Source organism: Nerophis ophidion, linkage group LG16 (assembly GCF_033978795.1).
Source record: "Nerophis ophidion isolate RoL-2023_Sa linkage group LG16, RoL_Noph_v1.0, whole genome shotgun sequence".
Taxonomy (NCBI): Eukaryota; Metazoa; Chordata; class Actinopteri; order Syngnathiformes; family Syngnathidae; genus Nerophis; species Nerophis ophidion.
Window position 1 is genome coordinate 48,841,723 of NC_084626.1, and position 19,510 is coordinate 48,861,232.

General features: G+C 39.2%; 1 protein-coding gene across 4 annotated transcripts in view; it reads right to left on the bottom strand.

Annotated features, from left to right (window-relative positions):
• The window catches only part of LOC133535500 (tensin-1-like), a 177,846-nt gene extending 158,761 nt beyond the window's left edge, over positions 1-19,085 (bottom strand). For 3 of the 4 annotated variants that reach the window (XM_061875388.1, XM_061875387.1, XM_061875385.1), the window contains exons 1-3: positions 18,665-18,981; positions 18,204-18,430; positions 15,274-15,752 (exon numbers count right to left, since the gene is read on the bottom strand). In XM_061875388.1, coding sequence (XP_061731372.1) covers positions 15,274-15,363 — 90 coding nt within the window. In that variant the 5' untranslated portion in view covers positions 15,364-15,752; positions 18,204-18,430; positions 18,665-18,981. Of the gene's footprint in view, positions 1-15,273; positions 15,753-18,203; positions 18,431-18,664; positions 18,982-19,038 lie in introns of those variants that run through there. The other variant, XM_061875386.1, reaches the window with a different exon arrangement.
• Positions 19,086-19,510: the final 425 nt, after the last annotated feature.

Below are 19,510 nucleotides of genomic sequence, written 5' to 3' on the forward strand. Positions count from 1 at the left end.
GTAACAGCAACAGTCCTACATTGACATGATAAAAGTACAGTAGTAGTAACAGTAACAGTCCTACATTGACATGGTAAAAGTGTAGTAGTAGTAACAGTAACAGTCCTACATTGACATAATAAAAGTGTAGTAGCAGTAACAGTAACAGTCCTAAAGTGACATGATAAAAGTACAGTAGTAGTAACAGTAACAGTCCTACATTGACATGATGAAAGTACAGTAGTAGTAACAGTAACAGTCCTACATTGAAATGATAAAAGTGCAGTAGTAGTAACAGTAACAGTCCTACAGTGACATGATAAAAGTGTAGTAGTAGTAACAGTAACAGCCCTACATTGACATGATAAAAGTACAGTAGTAGTAAAAGTCCTACAGTGACATGATAAAAGTACAGTAGTAGTAACAGTCCTACAGTGACATGATAAACGTACAGTAGTAGTAACAGTAACAGTCCTACAGTGACATGATAAAAGTACAGTAGTAGTAACAGTAACAGTCCTACATTGACATGATAAAAGTACAGTAGTAGTAACAGTCCTACAGTGACATGATAAAAGTACAGTAGTAGTAACAGTCCTACAGTGACATGATAAAAGTACAGTAGTAGTAACAGTAACAGTCCTACATTGACATGATAAAAGTGTAGTAGTAGTAACAGTAACAGTCCTACATTGACATGATAAAAGTACAGTAGTAGTAACAGTAACAGTCCTACATTGACATAATAAAAGCGTAGTAGTAGTAACAGTAACAGTCCTACATTGACATGATAAAAGTACAGTAGTAGTAACAGTCCTACATTGACATGATAAAAGTACAGTAGTAGTAACAGTAACAGTCCTACAGTGACATGATAAAAGTACAGTAGTAGTAAAAGTAACATACGTACATTCACATGATAAAAGCACAGTAGTAGTAACAGTAACAGTCCTACATTGACATGATAAAAGTACAGTAGTAGTAACAGTGACATGATAAAAGTACAGTAGTAGTAACAGTAACAGTCCTACAGTGACATGATAAAAGTACAGTAGTAGTAACAGTAACAGTCCTACAGTGACATGATAAAAGTACAGTAGTAGTAACAGTAACAGTCCTACAGTGACATGATAAAAGTGCAGTAGTAGTAACAGTAACAGTCCTACAGTGACATGATAAAAGTACAGTAGTAGTAACAGTAACAGTCCTACAGTGACATGATAAAAGTACAGTAGTAGTAACAGTAACAGTCCTACATTGACATGGTAAAAGTGTAGTAGCAGTAACAGTAACAGTCCTACATTGACATGGTAAAAGTGTAGTAGTAGTAACAGTAACAGCCCTACATTGACATAATAAAAGTGTAGTAGCAGTAACAGTAACAGTCCTACAGTGACATGATAAAAGTACAGTAGTAGTAACAGTCCTACAGTGACATGATAAAAGTACAGTAGTAGTAACAGTAACAGTCCTACATTGACATGATAAAAGTACAGTAGCAGTAACAGTAACATTCCTACAATGACATGATAAACGTACAGTAGTAGTAACAGTAACAGTCCTACAGTGACATGATAAAAGTACAGTAGTAGTAACAGTCCTACAGTGACATGATAAAAGTACAGTAGTAGTAACAGTAACAGTCCTACATTGACATGATAAAAGTACAGTAGTAGTAACAGTAACAGTCCTACATTGAAATGATAAAAGTACAGTAGTAGTAACAGTAACAGTCCTACATTGACATGATAAAAGTACAGTAGTAGTAACAGTAACAGTCCTACATTGACATGGTAAAAGTGTAGTAGTAGTAACAGTAACAGTCCTACATTGACATAATAAAAGTGTAGTAGCAGTAACAGTAACAGTCCTAAAGTGACATGATAAAAGTACAGTAGTAGTAACAGTAACAGTCCTACATTGACATGATGAAAGTACAGTAGTAGTAACAGTAACAGTCCTACATTGAAATGATAAAAGTGCAGTAGTAGTAACAGTAACAGTCCTACAGTGACATGATAAAAGTGTAGTAGTAGTAACAGTAACAGCCCTACATTGACATGATAAAAGTACAGTAGTAGTAACAGTCCTACAGTGACATGATAAACGTACAGTAGTAGTAACAGTAACAGTCCTACAGTGACATGATAAAAGTACAGTAGTAGTAACAGTAACAGTCCTACATTGACATGATAAAAGTACAGTAGTAGTAAAAGTCCTACAGTGACATGATAAAAGTACAGTAGTAGTAACAGTCCTACAGTGACATGATAAACGTACAGTAGTAGTAACAGTAACAGTCCTACAGTGACATGATAAAAGTACAGTAGTAGTAACAGTAACAGTCCTACATTGACATGATAAAAGTACAGTAGTAGTAACAGTCCTACAGTGACATGATAAAAGTACAGTAGTAGTAACAGTCCTACAGTGACATGATAAAAGTACAGTAGTAGTAACAGTAACAGTCCTACATTGACATGATAAAAGTGTAGTAGTAGTAACAGTAACAGTCCTACATTGACATGATAAAAGTACAGTAGTAGTAACAGTAACAGTCCTACATTGACATAATAAAAGTGTAGTAGTAGTAACAGTAACAGTCCTACATTGACATGATAAAAGTACAGTAGTAGTAACAGTCCTACATTGACATGATAAAAGTACAGTAGTAGTAACATTAACAGTCCTACAGTGACATGATAAAAGTACAGTAGTAGTAAAAGTAACATACGTACATTCACACGATAAAAGTACAGTAGTAGTAACAGTAACAGTCCTACATTGACATGATAAAAGTACAGTAGTAGTAACAGTAACAGTCCTACATTGACATGATAAAAGTACAGTAGTAGTAACAGTCCTACATTGACATGATAAAAGTGTAGTAGTAGTAACAGTAACAGTCCTACATTGACATGATAAAAGTGTAGTAGTAGTAACAGTAACAGTCCTACATTGACATGACAAAAGTACAGTAGTAGTAACAGTCACAGTCCTACATTGACATGATAAAAGTACAGTAGTAGTAACAGTCCTACATTGACATGATAAAAGTACAGTAGCAGTAACAGTCCTACATTGACATGATAAAAGTACAGTAGCAGTAACAGTAACAGTCCTACAGTGACATGATAAAAGTACAGTAGCAGTAACAGTAACAGTCCTACAGTGACATGATGAAAGTACAGTAGTAGTAACAGTAACAGTCCTACAGTGACATGATAAAAGTACAGTAGTAGTAACAGTCCTACAGTGACATGATAAAAGTACAGTAGTAGTAACACTAACAGTCCTACATTGACATGATAAAAGTACAGTAGTAGTAACAGTAACAGTCCTACAGTGACATGATAAAAGTACAGTAGTAGTAACAGTCCTACAGTGACATGATTAAAGTACAGTAGTAGTAACAGTAACAGTCCTACAGTGACGTGATAAAAGTACAGTAGTAGTAACAGTAACAGTCCTACATTGACATGATAAAAGTACAGTAGTAGTAACAGTAACAGTCCTACAGTGACATGATAAAAGTACAGTAGTAGTAACAATAACAGTCCTACATTGACATGATAAAAGTATAGTAGTAGTAACAGTAACAGTCCTACAGTGACATGATAAAAGTACAGTAGTAGTAACAGTAACAGTCCTACATTGACATGATAAAAGTACAGTAGCAGTAACAGTAACAGTCCTACATTAACATGAAAAAAGTACAGTAGTAGTAACAGTAACAGTCCTACAGTGACATGATAAAAGTACAGTAGTAGTAACAGTAACAGTCCTATATTGACATGATAAAAGTACAGTAGTAGTAACAGTAACAGTCCTACAGTGACATGATAAAAGGGTAGTAGTAGTAACAGTAACAGTCCTGCAGTGACATGATAAAAGTACAGTAGTAGTAACAGTAACAGTCCTACATTGACATGATAAAAGTACAGTAGTAGTAACAGTAACAGTCCTACATTGACATGATAAAAGTACAGTAGTAGTAACAGTAACAGTCCTACATTGACATGATAAAAGTACAGTAGTAGTAACAGTGACATGATAAAAGTACAGTAGTAGTAACAGTAACAGTCCTACATTGACATGGTAAAAGTGTAGTAGCAGTAACAGTAACAGTCCTACATTGACATGGTAAAAGTGTAGTAGTAGTAACAGTAACCGTCCTACATTGACATGATAAAAGTGTAGTAGCAGTAACAGTAACAGTCCTACAGTGACATGATAAAAGTACAGTAGTAGTAACAGTCCTACAGTGACATGATAAAAGTACAGTAGTAGTAACAGTAACAGTCCTACATTGACATGATAAAAGTACAGTAGCAGTAACAGTAACATTCCTACAATGACATGATAAACGTACAGTAGTAGTAACAGTAACAGTCCTACATTGACATGATAAAAGTACAGTAGTAGTAACAGTCCTACATTGACATGATAAAAGTACAGTAGTAGTAACAGTAACAGTCCTACATTGACATGATAAAAGTACAGTAGTAGTAACAGTAACAGTCCTACATTGAAATTATAAAAGTACAGTAGTAGTAACAGTAACAGTCCTACATTGACATGATAAAAGTACAGTAGTAGTAACAGTAACAGTCCTACATTGACATGGTAAAAGTGTAGTAGTAGTAACAGTAACAGTCCTACATTGACATAATAAAAGTGTAGTAGCAGTAACAGTAACAGTCCTACAGTGACATGATAAAAGTACAGTAGTAGTAACAGTAACAGTCCTACATTGACATGATGAAAGTACAGTAGTAGTAACAGTCCTACATTGAAATGATAAAAGTGCAGTAGTAGTAACAGTAACAGTCCTACAGTGACATGATAAAAGTGTAGTAGTAGTAACAGTAACAGCCCTACATTGACATGATAAAAGTACAGTAGTAGTAAAAGTCCTACAGTGACATGGTAAAAGTACAGTAGTAGTAACAGTCCTACAGTGACATGATAAACGTACAGTAGTAGTAACAGTAACAGTCTTACAGTGACATGATAAAAGTACAGTAGTAGTAACAGTAACAGTCCTACATTGACATGATAAAAGTACAGTAGTAGTAACAGTCCTACAGTGACATGATAAAAGTACAGTAGTAGTAACAGTCCTACAGTGACATGATAAAAGTACAGTAGTAGTAACAGTAACAGTCCTACATTGACATGATAAAAGTGTAGTAGTAGTAACAGTAACAGTCCTACATTGACATGATAAAAGTACAGTAGTAGTAACAGTCCTACATTGACATGATAAAAGTACAGTAGTAGTAACAGTAACAGTCCTACAGTGACATGATAAAAGTACAGTAGTAGTAAAAGTAACATACGTACATTCACATGATAAAAGTACAGTAGTAGTAACAGTAACAGTCCTACATTGACATGATAAAAGTACAGTAGTAGTAACAGTCCTACATTGACATGATAAAAGTGTAGTAGTAGTAACAGTAACAGTCCTACATTGACATGATAAAAGTGTAGTAGTAGTAACAGTAACAGTCCTACATTGACATGACAAAAGTACAGTAGTAGTAACAGTAACAGTCCTACAGTGACATGATAAAAGTACAGTAGTAGTAAAAGTAACATACGTACATTCACATGATAAAAGTACAGTAGTAGTAACAGTAACAGTCCTACATTGACATGATAAAAGTACAGTAGTAGTAACAGTAACAGTCCTACATTGACATGATAAAAGTACAGTAGCAGTAACAGTCCTACATTGACATGATAAAAGTACAGTAGTAGTAACAGTCCTACAGTGACATGATAAAAGTACAGTAGCAGTAACAGTAACAGTCCTACAGTGACATGATAAAAGTACAGTAGTAGTAACAGTAACAGTCCTACAGTGACATGATAAAAGTACAGTAGTAGTAACAGTCCTACAGTGACATGATAAAAGTACAGTAGTAGTAACAGTAACAGTCCTACATTGACATGATAAAAGTACAGTAGTAGTAACAGTAACAGTCCTACAGTGACATGATAAAAGTACAGTAGTAGTAACAGTCCTACAGTGACATGATAAAAGTACAGTAGTAGTAACAGTAACAGTCCTACATTGACATGATAAAAGTACAGTAGTAGTAACAGTAACAGTCCTACAGTGACATGATAAAAGTACAGTAGTAGTAACAGTAACAGTCCTACATTGACATGATAAAAGTACAGTAGTAGTAACAGTCCTACAGTGACATGATAAAAGTACAGTAGTAGTAACAGTAACAGTCCTACATTGACATGATAAAAGTACAGTAGCAGTAACAGTAACAGTCCTACATTAACATGAAAAAAGTACAGTAGTAGTAACAGTAACAGTCCTACAGTGACATGATAAAAGTACAGTGGTAGTAACAGTAACAGTCCTACATTGACATGATAAAAGTACAGTAGTAGTAACAGTAACAGTCCTACAGTGACATGATAAAAGGGTAGTAGTAGTAACAGTAACAGTCCTACAGTGACATGATAAAAGTACAGTAGTAGAAACAGTAACAGTCCTACATTGACATGATAAAAGTACAGTAGTAGTAACAGTAACAGTCCTACATTGACATGATAAAAGTACAGTAGTAGTAACAGTAACAGTCCTACATTGACATGATAAAAGTACAGTAGTAGTAACAGTGACATGATAAAATAACCACACCCCTTTGGGTTTGTGCAGCTAAGGCAGGGGTCGGGAACCTTTTTGGCCGAGAGAGCCATGAAAGCCAAATATTTCAAAATGTATTTCCGTGAGAGCCATATCGTATTTTTTAACACTGAAAACAACTAAATGCGTTCATTTTTAAGAAAGACCAACATGTTTAGAGTATAATAAGTCTCTTATTCTTTTTTAATAACATTGTTATTCTGAAGCTAAACAATATTAAATAAAATGTCATGTCTGTTGATCATGTTTTTGTTTGGCCATGTGCTGTTTGTCCTTTGGAACCTTTAAGTTCCTGTTTTTTTTCCACTCCTTTGTCTGGTTTCCTTGGTTACTCATTTTGTCCACCTGTCTCTGGTGGACAAAATGCCCGCTCACCTGCTTCCCGAGCACTAATGAAGTGACGTGTACTTATATAGCGCTTTTTCTCTAGTGACTCAAAGCGCTTTACATAGTGACACCCAACATCTAAGTTACATTTAAACCAGTGTGGGTGGCACTGGGAGCAGGTGGGTAAAGTGTCTTGCCCAAGGACACAACGGCAGTGACTAGGATGGTGTAAGCGGGGATCGAACCTGCAACCCTCAAGTTGCTGGCACGGCCGCTCTACCAACTGAGCTATACCGCCCCACAATCAGAGGCAGCATTTAAGCTCGTCTTTGCCAGTCAGTCGCCCTGTGCTGACTTGTTTCATGCCTTGCCATAGTTCCGTGCTTCATGCCAAGTAAGTTTTGTTTGATTTATGTTCATAGTCTGTTTATGCGTTAGCTTTGTTCCTTAGCCCAAGTTGTGCCTCCGCTGTGAGCGATTTTTGTTTGTATATTATTTTTAGTTAAAATTAAATCATGTTTTTACCTAAATGCCATGTCCCGAGTAGTCCGTCTGCCTTCGTGGGAGAACGACCCCGCAGTCTTTCACAAGAAAGGATGGGGCGAGGTACACCCCTTTGTCCACAACTGTGTGAGCAAAAAGTCAAACAGTTTAAGAACAACCTTTCTCAAAGTGCAATTGCAAGAAATTGAGGGATTTCAACATCTACGCTCCATAATATCATCAAAAGGTTCAGAGAATCTGGAGAAATCACTCCACGTAAGCGGCATGGCCGGAAACCAACATTTAATGACCGTGACCTTCCATCCCTCAGACGGCACTGTATCAAAAACCGACATCAATCTCTAAAGGATATCACCACATGGGCTCAGGAACACTTCAGAAAACCACTGTCACTAAACACAGTTGGTCGTTACATCTGTAAGTGCAAGTTAAAGCTCTACTATGCAAAGCGAAAGCCATTTATCAACAACATCCAGAAACGCCGCAGGCTTCTCTGGGCCCGAGATCATCTAAGATGGACTGATGCAAAGTGGAAAAGTGTTCTGAGGTCTGACGAGTCCAAATTTCAAATTATTTTTTTGAAATATTCGACATCGTGTCAACTGGACCAAAGGGGAAGTGAACCATCCAGACTGTTACCGACGCAAAGTTGAAAAGTCAGCATGTGTGATGGTATGGGGGTGCATTAGTGCCCAAGGCATGGCTAACTTACACATCTGTGAAGGCACCATTAATGCTGAAAGGTACATACAGCTTTTGGAACAACATATGCACCGTCTTTTTCATGGACGCCCCTGCTTATTTCAGCAAGACAATGCCAAGCCACATTCAGCACGTGTTACAACAGCGTGGCTTTGTATAAAAAGAGTGCGGGTACTTTTCCTGTTCCGTCTGCTATCCAGACCTGTCCCCCATGGAAAATGTGTGGTGCATCAAATATCGCCACATGGACTCAGGAACACTTCAGAAAACCACTGTCAGTAACTACAGCTGGTCGATACATCTGTAAGTGCAAGTTAAAACTCTACAATGCAAAGCCAAACCCATTTATCAACAACACCCTGAAATGCTGCCGGCGTGGCTGGGCCCGAGCTCACCTAAGATGGACTGATGCAAAGTGGAAAAGTGTTCTGTAGTCTGACAAGTCCACATTTGAAATTATATTTGGAAACTGTGGACGTGGTTTCCTCCGGAACAAAAAGGAAAACACCCATTCGGATTGTTATAGGCGCAAAGTTGAAAAGTCAGCATGTGTGATGGTATGGGGGTGTATTAGTGATTGTTGTAGGGTGAAAGTGTGGTAGTCAGCATGTGTGATGGTATGGGGGTGTATTAGTGATTGTTGTAGGGTGAAAGTGTGGTAGTCAGCATGTGTGATGGTATGGGGGTGTATTAGTGATTGTTGTAGGGTGAAAGTGTGGTAGTCAGCATGTGTGATGGTATGGGGGTGTATTAGTGATTGTTGTAGGGTGAAAGTGTGGTAGTCAGCATGTGTGATGGTATGGGGGTGTATTAGTGATTGTTGTAGGGTGAAAGTGTGGTAGTCAGCATGTGTGATGGTATGGGGGTGTATTAGTGATTGTTGTAGGGTGAAAGTGTGGTAGTCAGCATGTGTGATGGTATGGGGGTGTATTAGTGATTGTTGTAGGGTGAAAGTGTGGTAGTCAGCATGTGTGATGGTATGGGGGTGTATTAGTGATTGTTGTAGGGTGAAAGTGTGGTAGTCAGCATGTGTGATGGTATGGGGGTGTATTAGTGATTGTTGTAGGGTGAAAGTGTGGTAGTCAGCATGTGTGATGGTATGGGGGTGTATTTGTGCCCAAGGCATGGCTAACTTACACATCTGTGAAGGCACCATTAATGCTGAAAGGTACATACAGCTTTTGGAGCAACATATGTTGTCATCCCAACAACGTTATCATGGACGCCCCTGCTTATTTCAGCAAGACAAGTGCTACAACAGCGTGGCTTCGTAACAAAAGAGTGCGGGTACTTTCCTGGACCACCTGCAGTTTAGACCTGTCTCCCATGGAAAATGTGTGGCGCATTATGAAGCGTAAAATACGACAGCGGAGACCCCGGACTGTTGAAGGACTGAAGCTCTACATAAAACAAGAATGGGAAAGAATTCCACTTTCAAAGCTTCAACAATTAGTTTCCTCAGTTCCCAAACGTTTATTGAGTGTTGTTAAAAGAAAAGGTGATGTAACACAGTGGTGAACATGCCCTTTCCCAACTACTTTGGCACGTGTTGCAGCCATGAAATTCTAAGTTAATTATTATTTGCAAAAAAAAAAAATTAAGTTTATGAGTTTGAACATCAAATATGTTGTCTTTGTAGCATATTCAACTGAATATGGCTTGAAAAGGATTTGCAAATCATTGTATTCTGTTTATATTTACATCGAACACAATTTCCCAACTCTTATGGAAACGGGGTTTGTACGTTAGGTCAGAAGAACCAGAGGCTATATCATCCTTACAAGTCGTAGTATATATGTGTGTGTGTGTATATATATATATATATATATATATATATATATATATATATATATAGTGTGTCCAATTTTTTTAAGGCCCCACGCCAGTCCAAAAGTTAGGACACCCCCGTCTTAGACTGAGTGTTTACCAGGTGTGTGGCAGTTAGTCTGGCTCAGAAGTCAACTCTGCAACATGACAAAGTGCATAAACCGTCTTTGCACTTCACGCCACAATAATAATAATAATAATAATAACAACAACAATAATAATGCCGACACAAACAAATCTGTTCTACGAGGGTCTACACTCTGCCAGCACTTGGGGGCCTAAAAATACATTCACTGTAAACCAAGACTGGAGTACAGTGACACACACACGCACGCACCCCTCACTTTGTTGGTGTGGCTTCCTTCATGCGACACCTTAGCAGCCCTGACACACACACACACACACACACACACACACACACACACACACACACACACACACGGGAGGGACGGCAGCAGGTGGCACGTTCTCCACTTCCAGCAGAGTATTTATAACAAGGCCAGTCACCTCTCTGCAGCCACAAAAATTCTGAAAATAGGTGTGGGAATATGTGTGTGCATGTGTGTGTGTGTATGCACGTGTGTGTGTGTGTGTGTGTGTACGTGAGAGTCAACACAAAAGAGAGAAAAGTCAAGTTGAACATGAGTATGCAATTAAAGTCCACCCATTCTGCAGAGACTATGTTATCATCACTTGGCGCACACACACACACACACACACACACACACACACACACACACACACACACACACACACACACACACACAGAAAGAATGTGATCGAGCTGTGAGAAGATCCAGAAGTCCATCATGAATCATGCACACGTCTCCAAACACGTGCTTTAAAAAAAAAAAAAAGGTCACTCTATCGATCATTTGGGACTTTAAAGATTTGCTAGGTTATGTGAGAACACACACATTCAGCTGTGGGACCCACAAACATTATTTTTTTTAATTATAGGCTTCATAAAACTTCACTAGAGGCTTCCATTTGTAGCAACGTGTGTGTGTGTGTGTGTGTGTGTGTGTCATTCCAAAATAAAGCCAGCAGACAGACCGACGACGGGTCCAACCCCGGATGGTAACCCTTCCTCGTCACCCTTGACCCCACACCACATGATGAGCAGTCTTGTGAATGTGAATTATATTTATATAGCGCTTTTCTCCATTGACTCAAAGCGCTTTACATAGTGAAACCCAATATCTGAGTTACAATTAAACCAGTGTGGGTGGCACTGGGGGCAAGTGGGTAAAGTGTCTTGCCCAAGGACACAACGGCAGTGACTAGGATGGCAGATGCGGGAATCGAACCTGCAACCCTCAAGTTGCTGGCACGGCCGCTCTACCAACCGAGCTATGCCAGGACTTGCCATCATCACAAGGAAACTTCAATAGATGGTCAAAAATTAATGGAGACACCTGGTTGTTACTTGACCCAATAATAATAATAATCACAATCATAATAATAATAATAATAATAGATGTTATTTGTAAAAGCACTTTACATTGAACAAACAAGCTCAAAAGTGCTACAGTGCATTTAAAAACAACAACACTACAACCACAAATAGCTGCCCCCAACAAGTAAAATAAATATAAAAAATAAATGAAAACTAGAACAGCCTAATAGCTAGAACCAGCCATCCATCCATTTTCTACTGCTTGTCCCTTTTGGGGTCGCTGGAGCCTATCTCAGCGGCATTAGGGCGGAAGGCGACTAGCACACATATATCTAAAAAAATGTTTGTTTTTTTTGTTTATTTTTTAAAAGAAGGGTTTTAAGCCATTTTTAAAAGCACAGAGAAGTGATATATACATACACATACATATATATATACACATATACACACATATATAAACACATATATACATACATTTATACACGTAAATACACACACACACGTATGTAATACATACATACATATGTGTCGATGTGTGTATATCCATCCATCCATCCATCTTCTACCGCTTATTCCCTTTCGGGGTCGCGGGGGGCGCTGGCGCCTATCTCAGCTACAATCGGGCGGAAGGCGGGGTACACCCTGGACAAGACGCCACCTCATCGCAGGGCCAACACAGATAGACAGACAACATTCACACTCACATTCACACACTAGGGACCATTTAGTGTTGCCAATCAACCTATCCCCAGGTGCATGTCTTTGGAAGTGGGAGGAAGCCGGAGTACCCGGAGGGAACCCACGCACTCACGGGGAGAACATGCAAACTCCACACAGAAAGATCCCGAGCCTGGATTTGAACCCAGGACTGCAGGAACTTCGTATTGTGAGGCAGACGCACTAACCCCTCTGCCACCGTGAAGCCCGTGTGTATATCTATATGTATATATAGATATACACACACACAAGTAAAATAAATAGTAAAATAAAATGAAAACTAGAACAGCTTAATAGCTAGAACTATAGCACACGTGTACTGTACCTAAAAAAAAAGTAAAAAAAAAAAAAAGGGGGTTTCAAGCCTGTTTCAAAAGCATACATGCACACCTAGCTATACATATACATATATATATATATATATATATATATAAACATACACGTAAACACACACACACACACACACACACACATACAGTATGTATCACATATATAAATATGTATATGTGTGTGTTTATATCTGTATGTATATATAGATATACACGCAACAAGTAAAATACATCGGAAAATAAAATACAAATTAGAACAGCCTAATAGCTAGAACTAGCACACATCAAAAAAAAAAATGCTTTTTAAAAAAAATAAAAAAATACGGGTTTTTAAGCCTTTTTAAAAACACAGAGAAATGATACAAACAAACATACATACATATATATATACACATACATATATAAACACACATCTATACATATATACTGTACATACATACATATACACATACATATATAAACACACATCTATACATATATAATGTACATACATACATACATATATATACACCTACATATATAAACACACATCTATACATATATACTGTACATACATACATACATATATACACATACATATATTAACACATATCTATACATATATACATACATACACACATACATATATTAACACATACATATATACATACATATATACACGTAAATACACACACAAGTGTGTGTATATCTATGTATATATAGATATACACACAACAAGTAAAATAAAAGTCAAATAAAAACGAGAACAGCTACAATAGCTACAACGAGCACACATATCTAAAACAATGCTTTTTTTTTTAAGAAGGGTTTTTAAGCCTTTTTTAAAAGCACAGAAGTGATAAATGCATACACAGATAGACATGTGTGTGTGCGTGTGTGTGTGTGTGTGGGGGGGGGGGGGTTCTCATTGTCATCCCATTGGGTTGAGTTTTTCCTTGCCCCAATGTGGGATCTGAGCCCGGGATGTTGTTGTTGTTTGTGCAGCCCTTTGAAATACTCGCGATTTAGGGCTATATAAGTAAACATTGATTGATTGATTGATTGATACTGCTTTGCACACTCTTGGCATTCTCTCCATGAGCTTCAACAGGTGGTCACCTGTAATGGTTTTCACTACACAGGTGTGCCTTACCAGGGTTGATTAGTGGAATGTTTTGCTTTACCAACGGAGTTCGGGACCATCAGTTGTGTTGTGAATGAGAATGTGTGTCCAAATGTTTGGCCTGTACTGTATATTATTAGTTATTTATTCTTATCATTTAGTTAGAATGTATTTGTTTGTATTTTAGTCCTTTTATTGTACACATTCATAGGAATTATTTCTTGCACGGTCATTTTTTTTTTTTGAATAGGACTGAAATCACGAGTAAGACGGCTGGTTTATTGTGCATGTTTGAGTGTGCCCCGGGCTCTTCTGTAGTGGAAAAATTAGGCAGAGTGATATAAAAAGGGTGAAGAAGTAGATGATTTATTTCTAAGAACCAGCGTCTTGTGTTTGGCTTGTGTCCCCCCCACACAAGAAAAGAGTCAAGTGCAGAAGGTCTTTGACCATGAATTGATTAACGTGGACCCCGACTTAAACAAGTTTAGTTTAGTTGAGTTTTTATTTGAAGGGACAAAGCTGAAAGACAGATATGTTCTGTATCAGCTTATAGCTAAATAGCTCATTTCCATCTGCAGTCCCTGGCTATCTCAATTAAAGGGATACAAAAATCATGCAATAAAATTATAACATTACAATTATACTATAAGTATGTAATCAAATTAAGAAAAGTCATAAAATGCACTTTCACCGACACATACTTATTATACAATACAAGCACACCTCTCCTTTACATCATAACACAGACAATACATGCTCTTGTTCACATCTGTCATCATTTTTAGAAACAAACATGATTTTAACACACACACATCACAATTTAAAACAAAAATGCTCTCGTGGATAAATATAAAACACATGAAGTTGATGTGTCAAACATAGTGGCCACCTTATTGACCGTGTGAGCAGCTTTGATTCTTCTAAGGCCACTTTTTAACTTCAATTGTGAATGAAGAGTCATCTGTTAGACTTTTCAAGTCTGTTGGGAGGTAGTTAATAATCATTTAAAAAAATTGTTTAAAAAAAAGCACTTTTTCGTTGAGCAAACAACCTCAAAGTGCCACAGTGTAAAAAAAAAATTTGTAATAGTAATAATAAAAAATAAAACTATAAACAGTCCAACAGCTAGAACCGGCATGTGTATCTATAAAAAGTTTTTATTTTTTAAAAGAAGGGTTTTTAAGCCTTTTTTAAAAGCATCCACAGTCTGAGGTGCCCTCAGGTGGTCAGGGAGAGCGTTCCACAGACTGGGAGTATAGTTCCCATAGTTCGTAGCTTTGTCCTTGGAGGTTGGAGGAGGTTAGCCTGTTTGGAGCGGAGGTGTCGTGTGGGGGATTTGGGGGTGAGCACTTCTTTGAGGTAGGTAGTAGGGAGATTTAGAATTCAATCCCGAGTGGAACAGGAAGCCAGTGAAGGGATTGGAGAGTTCCATTCCTTTATGGCTTTATATGACAATGGTGATTGTGCAAAAGATGTTTTACATCTGGGAACGCCACACTGCCCCCTTGTGGAGGCTCGTGTGTTTCTAGTTGTCACAGCAGACCTAAACTGGACAAAGTGCTTAAGTGGCGCAGGTGCGGTTTTATTTAGGATTCGATGGGGCAAGTTGAGAAACTTATTGGGGTGTTACCATTTAGTGCTATCTACTAATAATACAAGTCTCAATCAATCAATGATATAATAAAGATCCACCAGCATGCAGCAAACTCACCTCAGCCAGCTGCAGGATCTCGGGGAGGACGTCCAAGTCCGGGACCGGAAGCAGCCCTCCGGTGTTCTTCAGGCTGTGGATGCACCCCATGGTCGTGGCTGAAGGCTTCCTTTCAAAGCTCCATGTCGTCACCACTTCTCCTCTCGTCTTGCAACTTCTCCAACGTCTCAACAACACACTTTCTTCTCTTCCCGTCCCCGTTTTCCACTTGCCGGTTCTTTGCTTCCTAGACCCTGGAAGGTCTTTGAGGAGGCAGACCCTCGTCCTCCTCTGGCAGTCTCTCCATGGGGGGGGGCAGCTGTTTTTGGCCCTTCCTCTTCTTTACCCTGCTGGCTTCTCTTCCAGCCCCTCGCTCTGCACGCTCCTTCCAACCGAGCACAAGTCCACACCTCGGACTGGAGCCCTCCTCCCACTCCAGACATTTGACTAGAAGTGCACTGCAGCTGTGGACGTTGACAACAACACCTTGACTCCTGACGCTGGAAGAAATGGGAAAAAAAAAAAAAAAAAAAATCAGGAGACTTAAAGAAGCAGGGAGAAACAGTAAAACTACAACCAAGTACATGCAGCACCGCAGGAAGCCGAAAGCACAAATACTGAAGATGACATCATCCTGACAAGCAAGGAAAACTTGATGCGGCCTGAAGTCGTCAATTATCGACTGTAACGACTCTCCAAAACATGAAAGTAGAAAAACCCAGTAAAGTTGTGTAAATAGTAAATAAAAAGAGAATACAACAAATTATTTTCAACTTATATTCAATTGAATAGACTGCAAAGACAAGATATTTACCGTTCACACTGACAAACTTGGTCATTTTTGCAAATATTAGCTCATTTGGAATGCGATGCCTGCATGATGTTTCCAAAAAGTTGGCACGAGTGGCAAAAAAAAGAGTGAGGAAGATGAGGAATGCTCATCAAACGCTTATTTGGAACATGCCACAGGTGGGTGCCATGATTGGCTATAAAAGCAGCATTCCGTGAAATTCTCACTCGTTCACTGACAAGGACGGGGGCCGGGGTCGCAACTTTGTCGACAAATGCCCGAGCAAATTGTTGAAGAACAACATTTCTCAGGGAGCTATTGCAAGGAATTTAGGGATTTCACCGTCGACGCTCCGTAATATCATCGAAAGGTTCAGAGAATGTGGAGAAATCACTGCACGTAAGCCATATCACGCACCTTGGATCCCTCAGGCATCAAAAAGCCACATCGGTGTGTAAAGGATATCACCACATGGGCTCAGGAACACCTTATAAAACCACTGTCAGCAACTACAGTCGGTCGCTACACCTGTAAGTGCAAGTTAAAACTCTACTACGCAAAGCCAAAGCCATTTATCAACAACACCCAGACACGTTTTTTCTGGGTTCAAGCTAATCTAAGATGGACTGATGCAAAGTGAAAAATTGTTCTATGGTCTGGCGAGTCCACATTTCAAATTGTTTTTGGTAACTCCGGAACAAAGAGAAAAAGAACCATGAGGACTGTTCTAGGGTGAAAGTGTGGTAGTCAGCATGTGTGATGGTATGGGGGTGTATTAGTGATTGTTGTAGGGTGAAAGTGTGGTAGTCAGCATGTGTGATGGTATGGGGGTGTATTAGTGATTGTTGTAGGGTGAAAGTGTGGTAGTCAGCATGTGTGATGGTATGGGGGTGTATTAGTGGTTGTTGTAGGGTGAAAGTGTGGTAGTCAGCATGTGTGATGGTATGGGGGTGTATTAGTGATTGTTGTAGGGTGAAAGTGTGGTAGTCAGCATGTGTGATGGTATGGGGGTGTATTAGTGATTGTTGTAGGGTGAAAGTGTGGTAGTCAGCATGTGTGATGGTATGGGGGTGTATTAGTGATTGTTGTAGGGTGAAAGTGTGGTAGTCAGCATGTGTGATGGTATGGGGGTGTATTAGTGATTGTTGTAGGGTGAAAGTGTGGTAGTCAGCATGTGTGATGGTATGGGGGTGTATTAGTGATTGTTGTAGGGTGAAAGTGTGGTAGTCAGCATGTGTGATGGTATGGGGGTGTATTAGTGATTGTTGTAGGGTGAAAGTGTGGTAGTCAGCATGTGTGATGGTATGGGGGTGTATTAGTGATTGTTGTAGGGTGAAAGTGTGGTAGTCAGCATGTGTGATGGTATGGGGGTGTATTAGTGATTGTTGTAGGGTGAAAGTGTGGTAGTCAGCATGTGTGATGGTATGGGGGTGTATTAGTGATTGTTGTAGGGTGAAAGTGTTGTAGTCAGCATGTGTGATGGTATGGGGGTGTATTAGTGATTGTTGTAGGGTGAAAGTGTGGTAGTCAGCATGTGTGATGGTATGGGGGTGTATTAGTGATTGTTGTAGGGTGAAAGTGTGGTAGTCAGCATGTGTGATGGTATGGGGGTGTATTAGTGATTGTTGTAGGGTGAAAGTGTGGTAGTCAGCATGTGTGATGGTATGGGGGTGTATTAGTGATTGTTGTAGGGTGAAAGTGTGGTAGTCAGCATGTGTGATGGTATGGGGGTGTATTAGTGATTGTTGTAGGGTGAAAGTGTGGTAGTCAGCATGTGTGATGGTATGGGGGTGTATTAGTGTCCAAGTCATGGCTAACTTACACATCTGTGAAGGCACCATTAATGCTGAAAGGTAAGTACAGCTTTTGGTGCAACAGATGTTGACGCCCCTGCTTATTTCAGCAAGACGATGCCAAGCCAGGTGTTACAACAGCGTGGCTTCATAGTAAAATAGTGTGGGTACAAACACTTATCTTAAATCAAATTGTCCCATAAAATTAATTAGAATGTATTTAATTGGTGTCCGCCCCCAAACAGCTACATTTTAAGACGTCAGGTGCCTTTTAAACAAACTCTTAGATAGTAAATATTGGATCAAAACAAAACAACAGAATGTACCACACAGCAGTTTTATGAAGTCATGTCAAACATTATCTTCACCTTGGAGGCTGGACTTCTTCTCGCTGCTTCTCCCCTCAGCAGCGGTTCAATATTTTCATGGATACATGTCCTTCGTTAAGATGTTGTGTCACCATTGTTGGCTTCTGTAGGACTCCTTCCGCTCCAGACCTGCATTGACGTGCTCAGATTGCTTCACACACGCTGTCATCTCGTTGGTGATTTCTTTCTTTAATTCAGCCGGCCTGTCCTTCACAGCCGTGTTCCGCCTTCCCATAAACGGAAAAAAATATATATAATGCTAGCAAGTAAACATTGGGTTCACGTGACATTTGCAACGTCAAATAATTGTAGGTATTGTATTGTATTGTATTTTTCCTGCACTTTGAACCCTGTGGCCTATAAAATGGTGCAACTACTATATGGATATTTTGTTTGCTGTCAGTCATTTAAAAAAAAAAAAAACAAGCTAAATAGATGTTTTATTGTATGAGTTTACTCACTGCAGGTGCTGCATTTAGGTCTGGGCTCATGCTTTGGTCTTATAAGTTGTCCATAGAGCTTCAGTTCAAAAGGATTCTTCATTCGTCATTCCAAGCAACGTTTGTAAGTTTGAAACAGTCGCCAATAGGCATACCTCGGTAAAAATTAGGCTGCAAAGCCTATTTCCACCATTGTTACCATTGACCTACTCAGTGGTCTAGTGGTTAGAGTGTCCGCCCTGAGATGGGTAGGTTGTGAGTTCAAACCCGGGCCGAGTCATACCAAAGACTATACAAATGGAGCCATTACCTCCCTGCTTGGCACTCAGCAACAAGGCTTGGAACATTTCCCTAATAATGTCATTAATGGGGAAATAGTGGAGGGGTCAACTTACCACCTGATTGTGTCCCACCTGGCCGCATACCTGGTGGCACTTCAGGCTGATTGATTAGGTACAGGGGAATGTACCGCCCCTTAATGATGCGGCCAAGCCTGGCTCCTCCCCCTGTGAGCTTCTTACCTGTCAGGTGGTGCTTGAGGGAGACTCCACTCTGTAAAGAATCTGGGTATTATCTTTGACCCAACTCTCTCCTTTGAGTCACACATTAAAAGCGTTACTAAAACGGCCTTCTTTCATCTCCGTAATATCGCTAAAATTCGCTCCATTCTGTCCACTAAAGACGCCGAGATCATTATCCATGCGTTTGTTACGTCTCGTCTCGATTACTGTAACGTATTATTTTCGGGTCTCCCCATGTCTAGCATTAAAAGATTACAGTTGGTACAAAATGCGGCTGCTAGACTTTTGACAAGAACAAGAAAGTTTGATCACATTACGCCTGTACTGTATATACCTTTATATACAT